Raw genomic sequence first — 23,654 nt, 5'->3', positions numbered from 1 at the left:
ATAACGGGGCCAACCCAGGTCTTGAGGTGACAGAAACAGAATTGACTTACTTTTTGCAATATTGCGCAGATGATAGAAACAGGATTGGGTGATTATTGGTTTGACGTTGGTTAAGTTGTAGGACATTTTGTGCCACCCAGTTATTTATGCAGTAGACATGCTGCTTCCACAATCAAAGTATGGTCTGGTCTCTATTCTCCAAAATAAATTTAAAAAACCTTGAAGCTGATCATTTGTGCCACTGTGCAATTCAATTCCTCCAGTAAGATCTTGGAATACATTAATATGAATGCAAGAGCAATTGCACTATTTTTAGATACAAGTTATCCATTCGTTTGTCACTAGTCTGTTTTCCTACTTTGTGTTGTGCTGCATGTGCGTGCTTGTGTGTGTGCATGCGTGTGTGTGTGTGTGTGTGTGTATGTGCATGTACACACTGTAATGGTAAAGCTTCAACCCTCACATCCTCTCATCATTTGAGGTCGCTGGATGTGATCCCAGCAGTTTAAACAAACCACAGACGTCTCTATATCCAAGTGTGTGTGTGTGTGTGCTCGCACGCCTGTACTTGCATGTGTGTGTGAGAGAGAGAGAGAGAGAAAATTGTGTGTGGGGGCGGGGGGGAGATGAATGTTCCCAGAGTTCAACTGGTTCAGAACTATAATAAATGTAAAACATTATTGTGGAAGTCTCTTATGTACATCTTGTGTACATACCCTCACCATTTGCCACAATGTTTCAGACACTGTGATGAAATCGTGCACCTACAAGGATTTCTGTGCCAAGGCCAATGGCGCCAACTTGGGAGCCAAAATGGAGTGTTGCTTTGGTGATGACTGTAATGGGCCCTACAGGAGCCGCAGCTACGGCAACTCGGTTGGATCCCTAGACTGCAGCCCGATCCTACTGCTAGGCACCCTGGTGCTGGTTGGATCCCTAGACTGCAGCCCGATCCTACTGCTAGGCACCCTGGTGCTGGTTGGATCCCTAGACTGCAGCCCGATCCTACTGCTAGGCACCCTGGTGCTGGTGCTGCATCCCTAGACTGCAGCCCGATCCTACTGCTAGGCACCCTGGTGCTGCGAGTGGCCTCCAGCCGGCTCTAAACACCTCCTAGACTGCAGCCCGATCCTACTGCTAGGCACCCTGGTGCTGCGAGTGGCCTCCAGCCGGCTCTAAACACCTCCTCTTTCACTGACCCAGTCATCCATATGTTTCTGTTCCTTCACATATGTCTGTCTGTGCGTCCGTCCGTGACTGTCTATCCAACCATCCATTCCAGTTAATGGATCCGAGTTTGGGAAAGGGAATGTGTAAATGAACCAGGGGTAAAGTGAGTCAAAGAGGTCTGTTACAATGTGGTGCATTTGGCATCGTTGTAATGAAGAGATGCGGTGCATGTCATTGGTGTGATGAGAGGTTGGTACAATATGAGCTATTCAGTGGCTTCACTTTATAAGTGCGCCAGTGCCTACAGCTGGTCCTTGAATGTTTTAAGTGTCATATCACAATCCGTGTTGTGACAGTTTCCATGGTGACAGTATCACTGTCATGTGATATAAGCAATGTCACTTTACAGCAGTGACAAATGTGTACAGGCTGACATTCACAAGTGTATTAAGTATAAACAGACAGACATTATTAGTGTTGTCTCACTACTAGAGATACTGGGGTGCAGGGGAGGACAAGTAGCGCTGAGCTCAGATCCGTCTAGGCTCATTAGTATACAGACACATATTCAACACACATTATCACATTCAGCAGTGTCCTTACTTTGGTAACAATTAAGGTAGTGACTGTAACATGAGTCTTCTTACACCCCATTTATCCAAAGAAAAGTAGATTTTTGTTAAGTTCTTTTAGCATATGTTTAGCACTTTAATATATAAGAATACAAAATGTTTGTATAAAGAATGAAAATGTTTGGCACCCTCATTTTTGTGTCCGTGTCCAGTATGTGTATGAATGCAATAGGCATTACAATGTGCACACGAGGAGTGCAACGTGACTGTCACAGTGATTTTCAACAGAGGTGGGTTGTGGAAACTGTGAAAAGACTTCCCTCTGCATATCTGTGTGACTTCTGTCCTATTTACTCGCCACAGGAAATAAAGTCACCCAGGTACTGTAGTTCCCCACCCCCAATGTTGATATGACAACCACTTCCTCTTATGAAGACACATTTACATTTTGCACCAAGAAAACAGCAAGCATGTTGACACATCAATCCAATCACAATATTTCCATTCCTTTGAAACCAAGGGACTCACACAGACTGTCTTTATGGCAGCTTTGAGATCACACACAGGTCAGTTAACTTTTTGTGTGTATTAATATTATCAGTTCTTTAAACCAGTGGTTGTCAAACTGGCTGGTATCCAGGGACCCAAAACACCTGCGGTCCCGAGGCTATGGGACCCCCAGCTAAATTACTTAATATAGCATTACAATATACTTTAACCCTATTTTATACGTTCAGCATGCGGTTATTCAAAAATAGCCATTTAATTATGAGCTTGTCAGGCTCATTGTGAGCTTTTTAAAATGTTTTAACATGTTTTAACACAACAAATCATCTCTTCTTGGGGGACCGGGTCAAAATCTTTTCAGATGATGGCCCTTAATTGACATGAAAATGTTTGACAACTGCTTTAAAGAAACTGGACTGAGTTTTGGTTTTATTATGTATCAACTTAACTTAATAGCCTATCAGGTGAATGAACAATACAATACAATTAAATTAAAAATAAATGTTCAACCATTGAATTACAGCATACAATACGCAGTACAAAATAAGATTGATTGTGCAAGAGCCAAGATATTAACACAAGCTTACGACGAAATAACATTACACTACAACCTTACCGAGTTCACATAAGTTTACATTTTGCTTCTCTTATTATGCACTATGGCTTAGAGTGGTCAGCTGATTGTGTGTGTGTGTGTGTGTGTGTGTGTGTGTCTGACTGTGTGTGCGCGCGCGCACATATCATTTCGCACACGCACACATTGTGTGCCAGCCAGGCTACAGCGGTATCTTGTCATCGGTTGCACCGCACCGTCCGCACGTTCATGCTTTTCAAATGGAACATACAGCATGTCAGTTGAGTTCTGCTAGTTCCTCATTTTGACAACTGTCTACGTCTCTACGACGACGAGGAGAAGCCGAAGCCGGGAGAGGCACAGAACGGAACGGCACGCGGCCAGAGGAGCGCTGAGAACTAGATCACATCCGGGGCTGGTTTATTCTAATCGCGAGCCAACGTCCAACCCGGAAAGAAGGCGAACATTCTGTAATTCGATCACGGCACAGATACAGATAGCCAGAGAGAGACTGCATCTCATTCTCATTCATGTCAGCCTATCTACAGAATATGATGAGCTGTTAAAAAGCCGCACAATGCGCAGTAGATGCAACTTACTGCTCACATCTTGTTTGAACACTTCGGGCGCTGGCTGCTGCTGTGGCGCACACTAACTTTCAAAACAAAACCGGGTAAGTCCGAGTGTGTGTGTGTGTGTGTGTGTGTGAGAGAGAGAGAGAGGGAGGGAGAGAGTGTGTGTGTGCGTGTGTGTGTGTGTGCGTGTGTGTGTGTGTGTGCGTGTGTGTGTGTGTGTGTGTGCGTGCGTGCTCGCGTGCTCGCGCGCGTGTTTGTTTGTGTGTGTGTGTGTGCTGTCTGTGTACATGTATATCGGAGAGAGAGGTGTGGCAGACACAGGCATGGTGGTTCAGGACAGGACAGGTCATCTTTAGATGAACAAATTCTTCTCTCAGGATAATGTCAGGATTGTATTGATTAGGTGTGAATACATTTGACCTCCAGCTCTTCTGTTTCATGCTATGCTTTTAATAAGCATTTATTTATTTTTCATCAATCACCAACTTCTCTCATTTAAGTTCACTTGATGTTAGCCTTGGATCAAAACTATCATCATAGATAAAGTATTTAAATTTTTATCATCGAGTCTTTCGTATCTGATATTGATGAATATTTGCTGACCTTTTCTTTCGTATCTATGATGAATATTACACTAATGTGGTGTAATTAATTAGTCATCAAAGACAGTCTCACTCAGTACTGGAGAGGATGTTATCATCTGGAATATGGAATTATACAGATGATATTTGACAGACTCACATCAGATAAAATTAGATCTTGTTTTGTGATTTGGCCAATAATTCCCACATACTGTACTGTAGGTTACTTCATGACCTCACCACTGCTTCTGTAGATTCATTAAAGGGATAGTTCAGATTTTTTTTAACTTAAGTTGTATGAAATACTTGCCATTTAATATAGTGGTTGCAACTGTATTAATTGATTGCCCGAGTCCCGTGGGGGGAGTTCTGCTCTGTTTTTGGTGAAATATTAAGTAGTTCCGGTCATTTTGTGGGGGTCACTGGGGTGACGTGGTCATGCATTAAAAGTAAATGAATTCACAAAACTCATGTCATTTGTATTGTTGACCTATTTCTAAAATATTAGCCAACTTTCGTTCATGTTTAACCCCTCTATCACACAGAACTATGTTTTTTGTGTCCATATCACTACGCCCCAAAAATAGTTCCATGTGATAGAGGGGTCAAAGTTGAACAAAAGTTGCGCTAATATTTTAGAAATAGGTCAACAATACAAATTACTTTAGTTTTGTGAATTAATTTACTTTTAATGCGTGACCCCCAGTGAACCCAACAAAATGACCGGAACTACTTAATATTCACCAAAACCAGAGCAGAACTCCCACCACGGGACTCGGGCAATCAATTAATACAGTTGCAGCCACTATATTAATGGCAAGTATTTCATATGTGTATATCTATTTTACATGCGAGCATAGACATGGTAACGCCCCGCCTGCCTCTGATTGGCCTGCCGACACTGCCCGTCTTGGTTACTCTGTGGTGGGAAATAATACAAGAGAATGACAGCTTGGCACGCGTGACAGAATGCAGCCTTGTAACTTACTTGTACGTTTTATTTTTGTAGAAGAGGCAAACTAAAATTGTTTATGCCGTTTGCTTTGATTGAATAATTGATTGAACACACATTGTACACGTTGTACTATGATTTGATTTGGGTGTGTTCTAAATAAATTGGGTGTGTTCTAAATAAATCTAATTATAGTAAACTAATACTATTATACTAAAAATCACACCCGTGTGAAGTAAGTGGGGCAACTCCGTGTGGGGGGGTTCCCGGAACTTCCAGAACCGCAGGAACGCACCCAGGGTGCCGGCCCGGTTCCGGCGAGCCGCCCCGCGTCCGAAACGGTTGAGAAATGACAGAGTTACTGTGTGGGGTTCCCCAGGGGGTCCCTCTACTGTACTGATACACCTGAAATCATCATACAGTTAGGCTGCACAACAGTGGTTTTGAAAACCAACCAAATGCTATTTTCGTGCTCAGTTCCAGGCACCCAGGCAGCCAGCCAGCCAGGCACACACAAAGCTACTTAATGAAGTGGTTGCACCACTTAAAAAGATAAAGATCAAGGGAAAATAGACCTTTTTACAGTACAATAATGTTTTGAGTTTACACATACAAATAAATTACACAATAATCAACACAAATCAAATCATATGTTCAATCAATTATTCCATCAAAGCAAACGGCATAAACAATATTAGTTTGCCTCTTCTACAAAAATAAAACGTACAGTTCTCTTGTATCATACCGTACTTTTATTATTTTCCACCACGGAGTAACCTCGCATCAGACTATCCAGGTAGGCCAATCGGAGGCAGGCGGGGTGTTACCATGTCTATGCTCGGACGCAAAATAGATATACGCATTTCATACAACTTAAGTTAAAAAATTGTAAACTATGTCTTTAATTGATAAAGCATTTTCTGATGGCCAAAAGTGCGTGCGTGCGTGCGTGCGTGCATGCGTGCGTGCGCGACAAGTACTTTTACTGCTTAAGAACAATTTGTATTTTAACCCAATTTTGATTGCTTGAAGCAGCTTAAATAAAAAAAGAAGTCCCACCATAACCCTAGCCTACAATCAGTTTCATGGAATAACAGAACACAGAACAGAGGGATTGCTTGTCTCTGATTCGTCAGGATTGCTCTACAGGTCTGAAAAATGTTGGAATAATTCAATAATTTTGTCTTGACTTTTTGATTTGATTTGAAAGGGGGGGGGGGGGTTCACGCACAATACGCAATGAACAATTCATGTAGGCATGTAGACATTTAGGTCAAAATAGTCATGTAATCACAATAGACAAAATATGCTTAATTGTCAATTTGTCATCAATAATCATTTTGAGTTATGTGGCCATATTGAGACACATTGACCAATGTGAGTTCAACATACAGTACATCAGAGCAAAACATTCAAAGCTTGAGAAATGAATGTCTGTGTCTGTTAGAAGATGACTGTGTGGAACTGGAACCACTCAACCCTGGAGGCATTGGACTGAATCCCACTAGTGCCGTCCTCCTGTGCCCCCCTGCATTGTAAAGCTCAAACCACATGATGAAGCATGACGTCCCTATTCTGTGGTAAACATTCTGCAAAAACAGCAGATTTACAAGCTCATAATTAGTTGAGTGCTTGCAGAAATCTGATAAAGTGAAAAAAGTATCGGACGGTCCTAGACAGTATAGAGCCCTTGGGGACTGTGGTCAACTGAGTAGTAAAGTAGGTTCAACTCCATCGCAACAATGTCACTTGCTTGGATGAAGTGAAGTGTCGCATATCTTTGTTAGCTTGAAGATTTTATTTGAGTATAAATAAATTGGGCATATCCCTCTGAGCTTTCCTACTATATATTACTAAGAAAAGATGCAAAGTAATCTTTGTTGCTTGCTCTCTTTAAAAACAATAGAAATTCTAGGAAATTCATATTCCCACCTATTTGACCCCATCTACTGTATGTACAGAGCAGGTTTGTGTGGAGACCAGACCCGAGATGGACATTTAGATATGGCCGCCTCACCATCCATGACCTTGCCCAGTCTATTCAAAAACAGATTTTATCTGTTTGCCTGAGAAGAAACTTATGCCATTTCACAGTCGGTCGGATGTCTAACATGGATAATGTTGTCTTTAAATGTACACATTATCGTCACTGCAGCGGTGTACAGCATACCTGTAGTGTGATGTACCTGCCGAATTGTGTCTCGATTTGTCCTTGATATTAAAGCAGTCGGTGGTGATCTCAATGCATGACCTCAATGAACACATCTCACCACTATCTCCTCTCCTCTCTCTCTCTCCTCCTCTCTTCTCTCTGGCCAGTTGAAATGTGCATGTGTGCAGATCTTGAGTGTAGTCTGTAATTTTTGGCTGTGGTATTATCCTCAGCTCAGCCCCAGGCTTCGGGGGTTAGCTGTAGCTGCCTCAATCACGTCACATGAAAAACTGCTGAGTGTGAGTGGCTCTCTTTCTCTCTCTCTCTCTCTGTGTGTGTGTGTGTGTGTGTGTGTGTGTGTGTGTGTGTGTGTGTGTGTGTGTGTGTGTGTGTGTGTGTGTGTGTGTGTGTGTGTGTGTGTGTGTGTGTGTGTGTGTGTGTGTGTGTGTGTGTGTGTGTGTGTGTGTGTGTGTGTGTGTGTGTGTGTGTGTGTGTGTGTGTGTGTGTGTGTGTGTGTGTGTGTGCACGCGCACGCGCGCTTCTCTATCAGTGTGTGGGTTTGTGAGAGTAAGTCAGTGAGTGTACTGTACAGTATATGCTCAGCTGTCTTCGTGTGTGTAAGTTCCTGTGAACACTATATGAAAGTGTGCAGTAGAATAGATATCTCTCCCACATGACATCATTCCTCTCTGTCTGGCTGCCTCTGTCTTACAACCACATCTGTTTTAATCTCTCAAACTCAGTGTTCCTCTATCTCAATGCATATCTATCTGACTGCCTGTCTATCTCTCTATCTCTGTCAGTGTATTTGAGTATCAGTATCTCTGTCTCTTCCTATGGTTCATATAGAGACTCAATCACCCTGTGTCTGTCTGTATGTCTGTCTGTCCGTCTCAGTGATATGTGATAGCAGCAGTATGCCATACGTAGACAGGCTGAACCGTGTGTGTGGGTTCCTGGACATCGAAGAGAAGGAAAACAGCTGTCGATTCCAGAGACGATACTTCATACTTGATACACAGGGGAATGTTCTGCTGTGGTATATGGACAACCCGCAGGTACTACACACACACACACACACACACGCACACACGTGCACACAGTGCCACGCACATGCACATGCACACAACAAACACTTAAACAAACATGCCACAGTAAGAGGAAGTAGAATTGACCAATAGAAGTTGTACAACCTTGGACTCTGAGCCAATGGTGACACTGTGTGTTTGTGCTTGTATACAGAACCTGCCCAGTGGGGCAGCCTCCGTGGGCAGCCTGCGGCTAACCTACATCTCCAAGGTATCCTCTTTATCTATGACTGCCTGTCATTTCCCCTATTTATGTTATGTCTAAACTCCTTAATAAATAAATGTATATCGTTATTGTTGGGTGGAAACGTATGTTCAAAACGGTTACTGCCCCAGATGGTTACAATAGCTGATCTACAAGCTCGCGATGAGGTGTGAGCTTTGCTACATTTGTGTGACACTCTTGTACGACAAAGTACGGCATTCATTTATGAAAAAACATAAAAAGTTGAAATATTGGAGGTATGACATTTCTGCTCAACAACAGCGACATGTACAGTAGAAGTCATTTTTAAATTGAAGTTATAATGAGGACGGAACAATTGATATATCTCAGAGCAAGCAAATATGTTTGATCCAGTACTTATCTGGCGGTTACAGCTAATGTCTACGTGCACGGCTGTGCTGAAGCAGACTGTGAAGTTTTCCACATGTCTGTGCCGAGCTAACCAGAGATAATGGCATATGGCCTGACTAGACTGTAGTGCTGACTGCTGACAGCTGGTCACTGGACACTGTAACTGAAATAAGCTTTACTCTGTCAACTAGATGACATTGGACAAAGATAATAAAGATGCTTTTCTCATCGTCTTCTTTCATCCTCTTTTTCCTTTTCATCTCCATTCTCATCAACAAACTTCTCTTCTCTTCTCTTCTCTTCTCTTCTCTTCTCTTCTCTTCTCTTCTCTTCTCTTCTCTTCTCTTCTCTTCTCTTCTCTTGCCATGGTGTCAGGTGGGTGAAGCAACACCAAAGCAAAAGCCCAAGACTGAGTTCTGCTTTGGTGAGTGTTTATTTTTTTATTTTTTAATATTTGAATGTGAATCTTATCTTGTCTGACATCTACAATACAGCAGACATTATTCTTACAATACAATAATGATTGTGCAACTTGTCTTTCTTATGTATATTATATGTGTACTGTGCAGTGATCAATGCAGTATCCCGGCGGTATTTCCTCCAAGCTAATGATGTGACTGACATGAAAGACTGGGTTACTGCTCTTAACAAGGCAAGCAAGATCACGGTGAGTATAGCATGTGTGTACACACACACACACACACACACACACACACACACACACACACACACACACACACACACACACACACACACACACACACACACACACAATTATCAACGTTATGCTAACATTGTGCCCAAGAGCTAGTGAATGACACAGTGATACTGGAATCACATGATCCAGTGAGCAGACGGGTGTGAGCTGTTAAGGGTGATGCAATAAATAGACATCAGACAGAAAGTAATCTTGACTCATAGCTCTTGTTTATTTTTTTAAACATTTTTTCAAGCCCTTTGAAACAGTCTTCAGCTTATTCAGACTTGGGTTTGTGTCCATCTTAACACCCCGAACGCCCGGGGTTATTTAATCCATTAAAGCGCCCAGCGATTTATAGCAGCGGAGCACATTTAGCGACGGACCGGATGTTATCCCGGATGTGGCTGAATTGGGAGGCATACTTAGTTTAGACTAGTCATTGGTTAGACATAAGGTTGGTGAGGGGTGCGTTAAGAAGACCGGATTAAGGTTGGTGAGGGGTGCGTTAAAACGACCGGATTAAGGTTGGTGAGGGGTGCGTTAAAACGACCGGATTAAGGTTGGTTAGGGGTGCGTTAAGGGTTGGGAGAGGGTTAAGGTTAGGTTTAGGTTGATGTAGTCAAAACACTCTTGAGTGATCGACAACAACGGGAGGTATGATTAATTCTATTGCGACTAGCGACTGGACCGCGGTGGGCCATCTAAAACATAATATTTTCTTAGAATTGGACGGAATGATTTAGATCAAGAGTTATTAACATTTTAAGATTTTTGTTCTCGTCGGCTAAACAGGGGGGCGATGCGATCGGTTTTGATATCAATAATCTCCGTCCTTTTGATCAATCTCCGTCTTGAGCTCTGGGCGTTACTAATTGATAGGGCGGAGAACTCTGTGCTGTGCGCTCAGGGTGTTAATCGTTTACCCGCCAGGAACATAGGAATATTAACACGTAGAATCTTGTAGCCTGCCACAAACGGAAAAGCCGTTTTAACAGCGATGTATTCATTAATGCATGTTTTAATACGATCGTATCGAAATCTACCGTCCGTTAGCTTTGTTATGCTTCTGACACAATGGGCGCGGCCATTTTGAAAATGCGCGCGCATCCACTAACATTGCCGGCTCTGTTTTCAGACGGCTTTATCTCACAGAAGCGACATTGCAGAGGACGCTTTGTCCCAGACAAGCGTTTTCAATGGCCTGTAGCAGGCGCTGTGATACTCGCGGTCCACTTTTTCCACCACCGACCGAGAGAACGAGCAGCTTCGTCAACACACACGGAATGGTTTCATAGTAAAATGCGATACGGATATTTGGCTCTTCAAAGTAAGTGTCACGCGTGATTAAACCATGGCAATACGCAATCGAGGGATTAATTAATGGCGGCAGGCTAAGAGTTAACAGGGATACAGACTGTATTTTATAACAGGCACAGAGTAACAGGAGTAGAGGGTCTTTTTTTCTACACACACTTCTCCAGAGGAAGAGGAAGTAATGTGTGATCACTATTTAGCCAATATGCCAGCCAAAAGTATCATCTCCCTCACTTTTGAGATTTGTTGTTATGTGTAAATTATAACATTGCTCATACTAGTCATTATAGGGCTGGGCGATATGGAAAAATATAATATCACGATTCTTTTTCACGATCAACGATATTATCAGGATCCTTTTTCATGTTAATAATAATAATAATAATAATAATAAAACTTTATTTGTATAGCACCTTTCATGACATGAAATGCAGCTCAAAGTGCTTTACAGAGCAATGGAGAAAAAAAAGAAAAGCAAGGCATAAACATTAAAAAACAAGAGCAGTAATGCAATACAGTGAGGACATGAATAACAAAAATAAATAAAAGATCAATTAAAAGCAAGAGTGTAGAAGTCGGTCTTGAGCTGCGCTTTAAAAATGTCTACAGAGGCTGGTTATTATGGTTATTTTTCAAGTTACTTAACAGTACAACCATCATTATAACCACCTAAAGTCCTACAAGGTAACAAAAAAGAAAAGAAAAAGGAGTAACAGACCATTTTGAACAAAATGCAAATCATAGAATGTGCATTCACTGATGTATACAATATCTCTGAAAAGGCACATCATGGAGACATTGTATCTCATTATTTTTCACCATCGCCCACTCCTAAGTCATTATGAATGTGCGATGATGAACACACACACACACACACACACACACACACACACACACACACACACACACACACAGTGCAAGTGATGCGTTGTTGTACAAAGGGCCGACATAGGCATTTCTCTCACCTGCAAACTGTTACAGGAAATGCCGCTCTTTCTCTTTCACTTCCCCTTCTTCTGAGAGGCTCTTTCTTCCTTTCTTTGAGTCTCATTGGCAGTTAGTTGGCATCAGTCTGAAAATTAATGAATAGAATTCTATTTTAGGATAAATAGAATAAAATGTTCCTGTCCATAGGTTTTCTTCAGAAGTTAGTGGCCTAACGATCTCAAAATCATGAACGAAACATCCATTCAATACCAAATGTGAAGCACATATAGAGGGTCCTGTACAAATCACCACCAGCACCACTTTGATGCGCAAAATGTTTGTTGCAAAAACATGATTTTCAGAGGTATCAAAACTCTCAAAATAACTCTCGAAATAAAAGTGATCTCCGGAGTGATGTGACCATTTCATTGGTTTGCAAAATGTGTGAGAGGGGCCTATTTCTGTAGTGGGAGGCATAGGTGCCACATTATTGGGGGATGACTGGTTTATTTTTTATTATTATTATAATTGTTTTCCCCTGACCGGTGCTGCATGCTTGCCTCTCGCTGCAATGACCATTCTGGCTATTAGTGAGGCGGCTTAAGGCCATATTTTAGCAAAATGTGGATGCGGCGGACAAAAGCGCCAATTTTTTTCCACATGCTCTCCATAACCATACGTTTCATTTTGGAAGGGGGGCCACGTCATCAAGATGTCAGAAGGCGGCCATCTTGGCGTTCAAAGATGGCCACCATGTAATATCTATAAGTGCCACTATCTCGGCTTCTAAGCCACTTAGAAGGTCAATCTTGGTGTCAAAATATACATTATCTAGGTCAAGGAATGCAATAAGGTCATTGAGAATATCAGTAGACGTTTATTTGTGCCAATATTGAATAAATACGGTCATTCTAGCAACATATTTACATCATCTTCAACTCTGTTAGCAGTCAGACACATTGAAAAAAGTGTGTGTGTGCGTGCAGTGAAAAGGGGAGGGGTCGGTGAATGTGGAAATTGTAATTGTAAATTGTAATTTGCGTCACAGCGAAATGTTGCGCAATAACAGTATGTCATACAAAAGCAATATTTGTACAGTAAATATGGCAGTTGCATGGATGCAATGTAGTGCAGATGGATTTCTGTGGCATGCATCCTTTTTTGTGCATAGAGAGATGTGTGCTAACGGAGTGATTTGGTAGGAGAAGTCGGACGGATAAACGGGCATATTGCTTTGCACCCCCTATAGTAGTAGGATGAGCATCAAAACTATATTTTAAATACTTTTTATTAGCACATGCCTTTTACATTCCATAGGGCTGGACCACACATGGACCCCATTTGGTTGTTTTCTGCATCTTCCTCTGTGACCTGCCACCTTCATGTCATCTCTCACAGCATCCTTAAACCTCCTCTTTGGCCATCCTCTTACCTGGCAGCTACATCTTCAGCATCCATCTCCCAATGTACCCTCATCCCTCCTTTTCACATGTCTAAACCATCTCAACCTCGATCACCTCTCTTGCTTTATCCCCAAACCTTCTAACCTGGGCTGATCCTCTAATTTAGTCATATCTAATAATGTCCTTCCTTTTCACTCCTAATGAGAACCATAGCACCCTTAATTTTGCCACATCCAGCGGTGCCTCCTTTTCATCAGTGCCACCAGCATGGCTGGTCTCACTACCATGTTATACATCTTCCCTCTCACTGGTAGCCTTTTGTCACAAATAACTTCTGAAAACATATGTCCCATTTTCTCAATACACTGGCTTCGCTTGCTAGAACATTTCCATCTCTATACTCACCTTAACCTGTTACACTACTGTCTAGCCAATTGGTACAAATCAATTTCTCCCTCCCTCACCATCTCTCTTTGCCTTACCTCTATACTTACTGTACCCTCTGAAACTCATGGCATTGCCCATTGACATATATATTAATTAATAATCTCTTTTAGAAGGGAGACCTGGGCTACAACAAGATGGCAACATCCTACTATAATGCACACAGTCTGTGTGTGTGTCTGTACATCTGTAATCCACGTAACTCGAGAACCGTTTGCCCCACCAACTTCAAATTCGACACACACGTTCCACACACCCACAGGGAGTGCAGTGCCCGGTGTCGAGTTGGTCGGACCCACGGTTGTCCAGAACCGCCCTTTTTCATTTGGCGGCCATCTTTGAACGCCAAGATGGCCGCCTTCTGACATCTTGATGACGTGGCCCCCCTTCCAAAATGAAACATATGGTTATGGAGAGCATGTGGAAACATTTTTGGCGCTTTTGTCCGCCGCGTCCACATCATTTCGCTAAGCTACCGGACTATATAGTCTAGTCTACGTTCAGTAACTGCAGTTGCTCTCTCAGTCTCATCAAGGTGTCACAAGCTAATACACAACAATTCATCGTTCTTTGTCAAGGTCAAGGTCAGCTTTATTTGTCAATCCAATAAATGTGCAGACAGAGGGTTGAAATTGTGTTTCCCTCTCATCCACGGTTCAAATAAAACAACAAACAGCAAGTAACGGTGACAATAACAACAAATTGTGCAGGCCTATGCTGACTGTGTGAGCTGTGCCTGCTATGTCATGACATCCACCCCAAACAAAAAACATTTGTCCCTGCACTTTTTACGTCCCGACGGCACCACTGGTGGGAGGGGCCTATTTCTTAAAATCAAAACGCCATATATCACGATCGCAGGATCCGAACGGCATGGAATCACATGGCCTCCAACGGTATTCCTCCCAATAGATTCCTTGTGTCCTGGAGGCCGCAACCGGCATCTCGCGTCAGCAATTTCCCCAGAATTGCACCTTTCTAGTTGTGGATTGTCTTTGTTTGGCTTCACTAAGTTGTCTCGCTCCAGGAGACAAATTGTGTTGTAACCACGTTCAACCCGGCGTCCCAATTTTGGGCTTGTCATTATAGCTGAATAGAAATCATCAATAGAATTGCCTTGTTGGTATTTCTTATTGAAGACATTTGGTACAGATATTGAATGAGCAAATATATACTGTACTATGGGCAAAGCAAAGCTTTTTCAATTAACTTTGAAAAGTTCTTGTTTGAAAGTCTAAACTTAAATGTAAAATAATAACATGCATTACATAACATTTTTAACTGTGGCACAGGTGACTGATGTGCCATAAACAAATGTGTAAGACAAGTGTACCTACTTGCTGGAGTTAACCATACATACATCTGTCCTTCTGTGTCCTAGGTACCTAAAGCTGGCCCACATCTGCCCAGGTCAGATGTGTCCACAGTAAGTGGTGATACTCAGGGAAGGAAACAGCAGGCTTACAAGACTGAGATCATTGGTGGAGTGGTGGTTCACACTCCCATCCAGGTATTATTGGGATGTAGCCGACACAATCATTGTTATTAAACTGATGATGAAAGCAAGGACAATGAGGTGTGCTGTGTTAGTGATCACAGAATGTGCTATTCTAATGATGACGATGTGTTTCAGAATGAAGGCGATGAAACAGAAATTAGAGAACGAAAGGTCATCAAGCCAGGCGTCCTGAGGTGTGGTTTCTGTGTGAAACAGGGTAATGTGGTGAGTACCCACACATGGACTACTGAAATCACACAAGTGTCTGTATAAAAGTCTTTTGGGTTTATGATACTGAAGGTTCAATGTGGTTTGTGTTTCAGAGAAAGAACTGGAAGAGGCGTTTCTTCACCCTGGATGAAAATGCTGTCAGTTACTACAAGGGTGACACAGTGAGTTCACAAGTCGTCTTTTTCTTGACTGTCACTTTTCCACACAATGATACTGGCTTGGCTCGACTTGACTCTGCTCCCTTTTTTGGTTTTCCATCTGGCAAAGTTGTGGATATTACTTAGTATCTCCTCCATTGAGGCTCCAAGCAAGCTTAAGTAATACTAAAAGGTGACAAGAATACACTACAGACCATTGATTGGTCAGACGGTCAAGAGGGATTTTTTTGGTTGCTCACTCAAGCAGCAATATGTCTGTCTGTCCGACGCGTAACTCGGAAAGCGTCCGACCAAACTGTCTCAAAATGTTTCAGAGAATTGAAATTCCACAACAAATGTACAAAACCATCTGTATCTGTCTGACCGTGGATCTGAGGAGGATGAATCGATTCTGCATAGGTCGCACAGATTCTCTGTGTTTGAGGATTGAGGCCAACCCAAACAGAGGAGAAGGAATCTATCAAATTCAAAGCAAAGTGGGCGAGATTAAAAGGTACAGTATTGGAAGTAGGAGAGAGTAGGTCATAATATGTTTAAGTGAGTTAATTAAATCATTGTTTTTGATTGGCAAAAACCCTACAGGTTTATGTGTTCATTGCTAGAAGGAAAAGAGGAGAGAGCTGACACATCGTCAGCTCATCAACATGGTTGATGAGCTGAGGGAGGTGGGGGAGTTGAGAGGTTGAATATGCTATTATGAACCGTAGTAGACGCTAACAAAGGGAAAGGGATAGCATGGTGAATGAGCTGGATAGCATGGATTGATGCCCGTGTGTTGGTTCCCACAGCACATGTTTGGTGTCTATATGGCAGTGATCAGCCAGCCTCATTCTCCTGGTTGGCTGCTATCTTCTCACTCTTTCTTTCTTTCTTTCTTTCTTTCTTTCTGTCATTCTGTCATTCTGTCATTCTGTCATTCTGTCTTCCTTTCCTTTCCTTTCCTTTCCTTTCCTTTCCTTTCCTTTCCTTTCCTTTCCTTTCCTTTCCTTTCCTTTCCTTTCCTTTTCTTTTTTCCCTGTGCAAGCCGGTTGACTTTAGCTCAGGGACATAACATAACAGGATGAAATTAACATCTCCAGGTTTTCTGTTATACCTTTTTCTGCCCCCCCCCCCCCTTTCTTCTTCTTTGATAGTAGAGGGTCGGGTTCACTTTCTCTTTCATTAAAGGAGAGCTGTGTCAGCAGTTTATGTACAGTGGAGAATGAAGTACCTGTAACCAAAAATAAGTCAGGTCAAGCAGAGTCAAGTCAAGCAGAGTCAAGTACCACACCATTTGGTGGAAATTGTTGAATTTGTATGTTGTGCCGTTGGCTACAATCTACAGCCAATGTCACATCACTGATGCAATTGTGTATGTGTCAGGATAAGGAGCCTCTTCGAGCTATTCCACTGAGGGACGTTCAGAAGGTTCACGAATGTTTGGTCAAATCTGGGTCAGTCTAAATCCCGTTGCATACCTCTATATTTTCCTTTTCTGCACATCTGTCAGTCTGGCCCATCTGGTGTGCCTGTCTCTCTCCCTTCTCGCCCTGTCTCCCTGTCTCTCTGTCACAGTCTCTTCCCCTCGCTCTCTCACTCTCTCTTTCTTTGTCTATCCCTTTGCAGACACCAGTATGTTTCAGAGGTGAAATGATCATCTTCTGTGTTTGTTAGGGACCTGTTAATGAGAGACAACCTCTTTGAGATCATCACCAGCTCCAGAATCTTCTACGTTCAGGTACATGACAACTGAGTAATTTTCTTCCTTGCACACACACACACACACACACACACACACACACACACACACACACACACACACACACACACACACACACACACACACACACACACACACACAGCGGCGTCGAGTCTGGGGGTGCTTGAGGGCTGAAGCACCCACTGACACAATGGGCGTGTTCGGAAATAGCGCACTGTGCAATGCAAACTAATAGGCGAGTGCGCTCCCGCACTGGGGGGCGGGGCGGGAGGGCACCCACTGCCGTTATAAGGACTTTCCGCGCCTGCACACACACACACACACACACACACACACACACACACACACACACACACACACACACACACACACACACACACACACACACACACACACACAAACAAACACAGTATCCATGACTGCTAGATGGAGGAGTACTGATGTCAGTACAACAGAGGGGAGAAATGCGTTTGCTCAGTTAGTTCAACATGGTACAGTGCAAGACAAACTACATTATGTAGAGCATGCCATTTCAATAAACAATTGGAACAGGTCTAAAGTAACTTATAGTAAAGAGGTGTATAGCAGAAAAGTGTAGAAAATTATTGTTTTGCTGGTCCTACTCAGCTGCTCTGTTTGTTGTGATTGGAAGAGCCCTCCTTGTTGAATAATGGTGTAGCTAATCCAGACTTTTATAGAGGCCAGAGTAGAATAATTATGGAAAACGAATGCACTGAGCTGCAGTAACGAAGGGTTGGTATGTCTACACTGGTGTCTCCTCCAGCTGTCGTTCCATATGCTGGAGATTCCTCTGAATGCTCTGTCACTGATGTGTGGCAGCGGTTCTGTTTTTAGAAGGACGAAAAGTATGTTTTTGTGAATCAGGCAAAACCATCTGTTACCATAACAACAATAACATCCTGTCCTTCCCCTCGGGAGAACAGCTGACTGAGGAAGGCTGATCAGAAGGGAAACCCTAGGAGCAAGAGGGAGGGAGGGAGGGGTGTGTGTGTGTGTGTGTGTGTGTGTGTGTGTGTGTGTGTGTGTGTGTGTGTGTGTGTGTGTGTGTGTGTGTGTGTGTGTGTGTGTGTGTGTGTGTGTGTGTGTGTGTGTGTGTGTGTGTGTGTGTGTGTGTGTGTGTGTGTGTGTGTGTGTGTGTGTGTGTGTGTGTGTGTGTGACATCATTAAACCCTGTACACTCAAGACACGCTCCATATATGGCCAGTACAGAATTCATTTCATATGTTGATCTGACCCCCCATGCGCCAGCGCTCACCCAGCAGTCTGCCGTCTTCTGTTACCCAGGCGGATTCGTGCACGGGCAAGGTCGCTGGGCCCTCAGGGCATCTTACTGGCGTTAGTCACTTTATTAGCAGTTTAGTTTATCAGTCATGACAACACATGTTCAGCATAACGGAACGTTACATATTAGAAGAATATGCTTTGGTTTAATAAACACCACATGATGTTGCTAATGTTAACAATAATTCACCCACACAATTTCATAAATAACATAATAAATGGAGACTATGGCTAACATTTAAGATACACTCCAGTATGTGTGTGTATGCATAACCCATTGTTCCCTTTGTTTGTCTCTATAGACTGACTCTCCAGAGGAGATGTATGGCTGGATCAGGGACATTGATATGAAGATTCAGGACTTCAGAGGCCCTACTAAGGTTCCCTACAGTCTTTTGTCTCTCATCAATATCTTTGTTGAATTTATACTTTATTTATGGTTTAAAATGTAAGTGCAAATCTAAGCCAGGAGGCAGTTATTGCCCAATTGCATGTCTACAATTGGCTAATACCGATATGTCCCTCATGAGTTGGAGGGTCTGGCAGCTGGACGGTCTAGCAGTGTAGATCCCATAAGCTGGATGGACAGCTTGTGCCCAGCTGGTTAGTTCCGGTCCATAGCCTCACGGGGCACATATCCCATAGCCTACAGGGGGATTGCTCTGTGATTATTAAGTTACAAAAAATACATAGTTGTTGACGATTCCAAACATATTCGGGAATTGAGGTCCTTGACCTGCTGGTCACAATAAATATTATGATCCTCCAAATACGGTATTTGCCAAGATTAGCTGTGGGCTAAATGCAATATCTCTGCTTGACTGAGATAGAAGATAATTGATAGAATGCTCAACGTGTACAACTATAGTATTATACAAATCACATACTCTGCCTTTATTTGACATGGATGAGGGAGGTGATACATGGCAGTTCCTTTGTGCGCTACTTTCTACATAAGGACATTACCATGTCAAACATGGATAAAATTCAGCTGCCAAACATGTTGCTGCAGATGGTTTGTTAGAGTGGAGACCGGAGAAATTCACAGAATGGCTGCATACCAATTAAGTTGAGGCATGCCAGCAGCAACTTCTGTGTTTGGAGTCAACACTCCCCATGCTGTCCGGGACTCCCAGTCTGACTAAAATGAGGACTATACCATTTTGGTCACTGGCACAGTTCATTGTTGACCATTTATTAACATTGTAGTGTTTATCTTAGTGTTGAGCAAATGGCAATTGTGAATAAATAAGGCTATGGGGTGTGCTTCTGGCTTACCCACCCATTTGGACCCCCCCATGCTCCTTGATGCATGTCATCACATCGTTCTCTTTCCTGTCTTTACTCTTTCTTTGTCTCTACTATAAAATTAAAGCACAAATGTGAAAAAGATAATCTTGTAATAAAAAAAATGGGTATCTTATAAACAACAAACAACAACAAACATTGTCCCTGACTGTATTGTCCAAATAGGGCAATGGCGATTGCCCTGGTGATAAACTCACACGCCGTCTCTGTCTCTCTCTGTCTCATCACAGGATTTTAAACGTGTATCTTCTCTTTATCGATGTAACTACGCCTCTGCATCCCGCAATCTACAGACTGAGAGACCTGCGCTGGTCAAGTCATGTTCTGTGGCCCCAGGCTGGCAGCCTTGGACCCCTATGCCCCAAAGTGAAGACACGGAAGACATGGACATCACGTTCAGCCCCTTGCCCACACTGCCTTCTCCTTCTTCATCTTCCACTTCCTCCTCTACTTCCTCTTCCTCTAATTCCCTCTCTGCCATGGCTCCTTGCTCTAGTGCTATTCCCCCAGCTCCAGCTAGCATCCTGGGGGATTCCGCTACTTTAGGGAGCTTTTCTAGTGGCCGAAGGCGGCACCGCTCTCAGCCCCAGACTCACACAGACCGAAGCTTCCCCTTCAGCTTGGATGACGACAGCATCCGCACCACAGATGTATAAAATCGATTAAATCTCTCTGATTTCCCTTCTGGACCAAGATTTATGTGGCTGTTTTTAGATAATTCCCCAGGGACTTGACAACAAGAGTCAGTCTCACTACGTAGCCTGCTGCTGCGGTGCCCCCTGCTGAAGTTATGGCGTAACTGCGGGCTACATGCAGTATTGTAATGGAGGAATTGACTAGGACAGGTAGACAATGTGGATCAGAGGACAACAGTGTTAGTGTTTAAGGGACTGTGAAAGGGTATAATGGTGTTTATATATATATATGTTTATATATATATATATATATATATATATATATATATATATATATATAATCCTCTAAAAACTTGAATATTGTTGATATTACTAGTTAATTAGTGGGTTGCTCTAGTAGGTTCACAAGTTACGGTACATATCCATATGCTAAATCTAATCTGTCCGCATGCACATGGCTCTTATCCAAAAAAGCGTTTTAAGGATTTTAAAATCTGCTGGAAGTATCTAATAGTATTTAAGCCCTTTTAGATTATTTACAAGTGGCACATGGTACATTTGAATGATTTGAGTCATTTTCTGTGTATGCCTCTGTAGAGAATCCTAATCACTTGGATTGCAATGGTCCACCCAGCAGTGTTTTGTTTTATTTTATTTTTTATTGTACTTACACCCCTGGAGACATGTTGTAGTAGGAGCTGTTGTTGTTGTTATTATTATTCAGAACATCACTACCCTCTAAATAGTCTTCAACAAGCAATGTATTACTATACCTGAATCAGATATGAGAAAAAAGGAAACGATAGCTCCAGCAGTCTGTACATAGCTCTCGGGGTGAAACAGGAGTCCACCCAACTGAAGTCTCCTCTGTTGCTGTACTGGTGGAAAAGTAGTGAGTCGGCAGCAATTTAATGCCTTTTACGTGTTTGCACAGTGTTTTAAATAGAAGCTCATGAAGCTTGTGTTAGAGATCAATCATCTGTAAACTGTGACTCCTGTCTCAGCTGATACTAGCCCTATGAGGTATAGCATGGCAGTACAGCCGTGTTAGGCCCAAAGCACACCAATGCAACTCCTTGCAACAAAACAGTTTTAAGGACATATCACAACAATGTAACTCCTTGCAACTGCCATTGGGGATAATAGTTTCATGCAACTACTTGCAACCGTTTGGTTGCAAGGAATTGCATGGTGAATCATTGGTGCGGTTTGGGCCTTAAATTGTATGTTCTAATCTAGAATATAACAGCGGGTCAGCTGGTTGACAGGCTTATAAATGTGATTATAATCTTTTTTGTTTTTGTAGTACGTTGCAGGAAGATACGTATGTCTTAGTTGCCACTTTTGGAGTTTTATTGTAATTTTGCACTTTTACTTTTTTTTTTTGGTATATCACAACCAATGTCACCACAGATCTGACATGGCTCAAGTGCTTTATGCTGTTACATCTGTTATCTTAGTTCTTTCATGCAGCCTCACCTCAAGACATGGTTCCATGTTCTACGCGCCTACTTCCTTCTGCGGAAGCAACTTGCACTTGTCTGCCTATGTATGTTAATTCTTTTTCTTATATATTAAATGGTGCCTTTTAGTAGTTCTGTTGTGTGTGTGTGTGTGTGTGTGTGTGTGTGTGTGTGTGTGTGTGTGTGTGTGTGTGTGTGTGTGGTGTGTGTGCGCGCCTTAATATACAGAAATGGATCATGAGCATTAGTGAGGTCCAATAATATGAAGATAAGGTTGAAGTGATCCCTTTAAGTGAAGTGTTTCACACGTCCAATGCAAATGTACAAAGTGCCCTAACTGTCTTGAGTTCTTTGGCCTTCTCGTTGCTACTTCCCTGTTCAGCTGTGTGGCTGCAGCACCAGCTGGACTAAAAGGTCTCCTTTCCGTAAAATAGTTTAAATGTGGGTAGGTAAAAATCCCAAAGTGCCCATGAAATGTCAGCTGTGTTGAAACGACTTTTCAGTCTGTTAAAGAACAGAGCTCCTGTAGGTACTGAGGAATCCAAGCAGAAACACATGACCAAGCCAGCAGGGAGATCAGGATTTAAATCTGAAAAAGTGATATGTGCTCGTCTGTGTGGGTGGGTTGGAGGTTTCTGAATTACAAATAATGATGTATTGTAATTTCTTTGACACTTGGTTTTAAATAATGTATTTTAAGATAACATTAGTTTTCTTTTTCTTTTCAAAATCTTTTTATTTCCGTTTTATAACAGTATGGGTGTCAAGTCACAGGTTCATAGAAAAAATAAAATATCAGATTTTAGTATCAGTGACTGAGGTAAACAAACGTAGCCTACTGTATGAATCAGAGATCGTGGGCAGACATAATGAAAATACTGTTATTGTGCAAAACATGCCCCTTCAAGACAAAAGAAAAACATTTTCTCCCCTTCAAGACCCAATTTAGTATAGCCAATTCCCAATTCTAGATAACATTAGTTTTAAGTAAGAAAATATTGTTTTAAGGCAAATCTAAGTATGCTGTTTGCATAATTTATAGGCCTTTATCACTGTTAGGAATCAGATACGTGTATCTGATTATCTGTGTATCTGTATCTGATTATCTGAGAACAGTGTGTACACTGTTCTCAAAGGGCTTTATACGTAAGCCCACATTAATACAGGAGGAAATAAAAACAATTATTCAAAAGCTGTGCTCTGGAAACGCATAAGCTTTAATTTCCCTTACACAATTGCCTTACTATTAACCTCTACCTGTGAATTGTTAACATTTTAAATCCTATACTTTGTTGATGGGAATCCTCCCAGGGTCTACACTACCGTGCCACCTTTTATTTAATCCTCCCAGGGTCTACACTACCGCGCCACCTTTTATTGAATCCTCCCAGGGTCTACACTACCGCGCCACCTTTTATTGAATCCTCCCAGGGTCTACACACAAGTTCAACTCACATTTTCTCTGTTTAAGGATCATTGGGCAGGAATCTCAGGATGTACATTTGAATGTAAGTGTTTGGATCCCACTGACCAATATTGGATTGATTCAGCATTCACCACCCAGGCACTGCATAAAAAAGCAGTCCCTAAAATCTCAGTGTCTGGACCAAGAAGGGCACTTGCAAGGCCACATTGAGACCAGCAATCACTTTGAACAAGCTAGTATGGAGTTCAGTGACTGAGATTGGACTAATGTGCACCAGTTAATATCAAGAACTGGTTTATATGAGAGGGAAGTGGATTATGTCCTTCAGTGAGCTCTAATCTCAATCCCACTGAGAATCTGTGGCACTATTAAAAACTGCAGAGTGCCCTACTGCCCTT

At 42.3% G+C, this 23,654-nt stretch overlaps 1 protein-coding gene across 2 annotated transcripts; it reads left to right on the top strand.

Annotated features, from left to right (window-relative positions):
- Nucleotides 1-3,036: 3,036 nt before the first annotated feature.
- Nucleotides 3,037-21,956, top strand: plekha2 (pleckstrin homology domain containing A2). 2 transcript variants are annotated; one of them, XM_079515800.1, is made up of 12 exons: nucleotides 3,037-3,496; nucleotides 7,981-8,141; nucleotides 8,326-8,382; nucleotides 9,124-9,172; nucleotides 9,318-9,415; nucleotides 14,918-15,046; nucleotides 15,170-15,259; nucleotides 15,358-15,426; nucleotides 16,786-16,856; nucleotides 17,077-17,140; nucleotides 18,727-18,804; nucleotides 19,963-21,956. In XM_079515800.1, the coding sequence occupies exons 1-12, from the start codon at nucleotides 3,412-3,414 to the stop codon at nucleotides 20,386-20,388; spliced, it is 1,377 nt and encodes a 458-aa protein (XP_079371926.1). In that variant the 5' UTR covers nucleotides 3,037-3,411; the 3' UTR covers nucleotides 20,389-21,956. The 2 variants fall into 2 exon arrangements, with proteins under 2 accessions (XP_079371926.1, XP_079371927.1); XM_079515801.1 differs by lacking the exon at nucleotides 3,037-3,496 and adding an exon at nucleotides 7,306-7,382.
- Nucleotides 21,957-23,654: the final 1,698 nt, after the last annotated feature.

The sequence above is a fragment of the Electrona antarctica genome (genome assembly GCF_951216825.1).
Source record: "Electrona antarctica genome assembly, chromosome: 12".
NCBI lineage: Eukaryota > Metazoa > Chordata > Actinopteri > Myctophiformes > Myctophidae > Electrona > Electrona antarctica.
The sequence above is the reverse complement of the archived record's forward strand: the minus strand, read 5'-3'. Positions and strand labels throughout refer to the sequence as shown.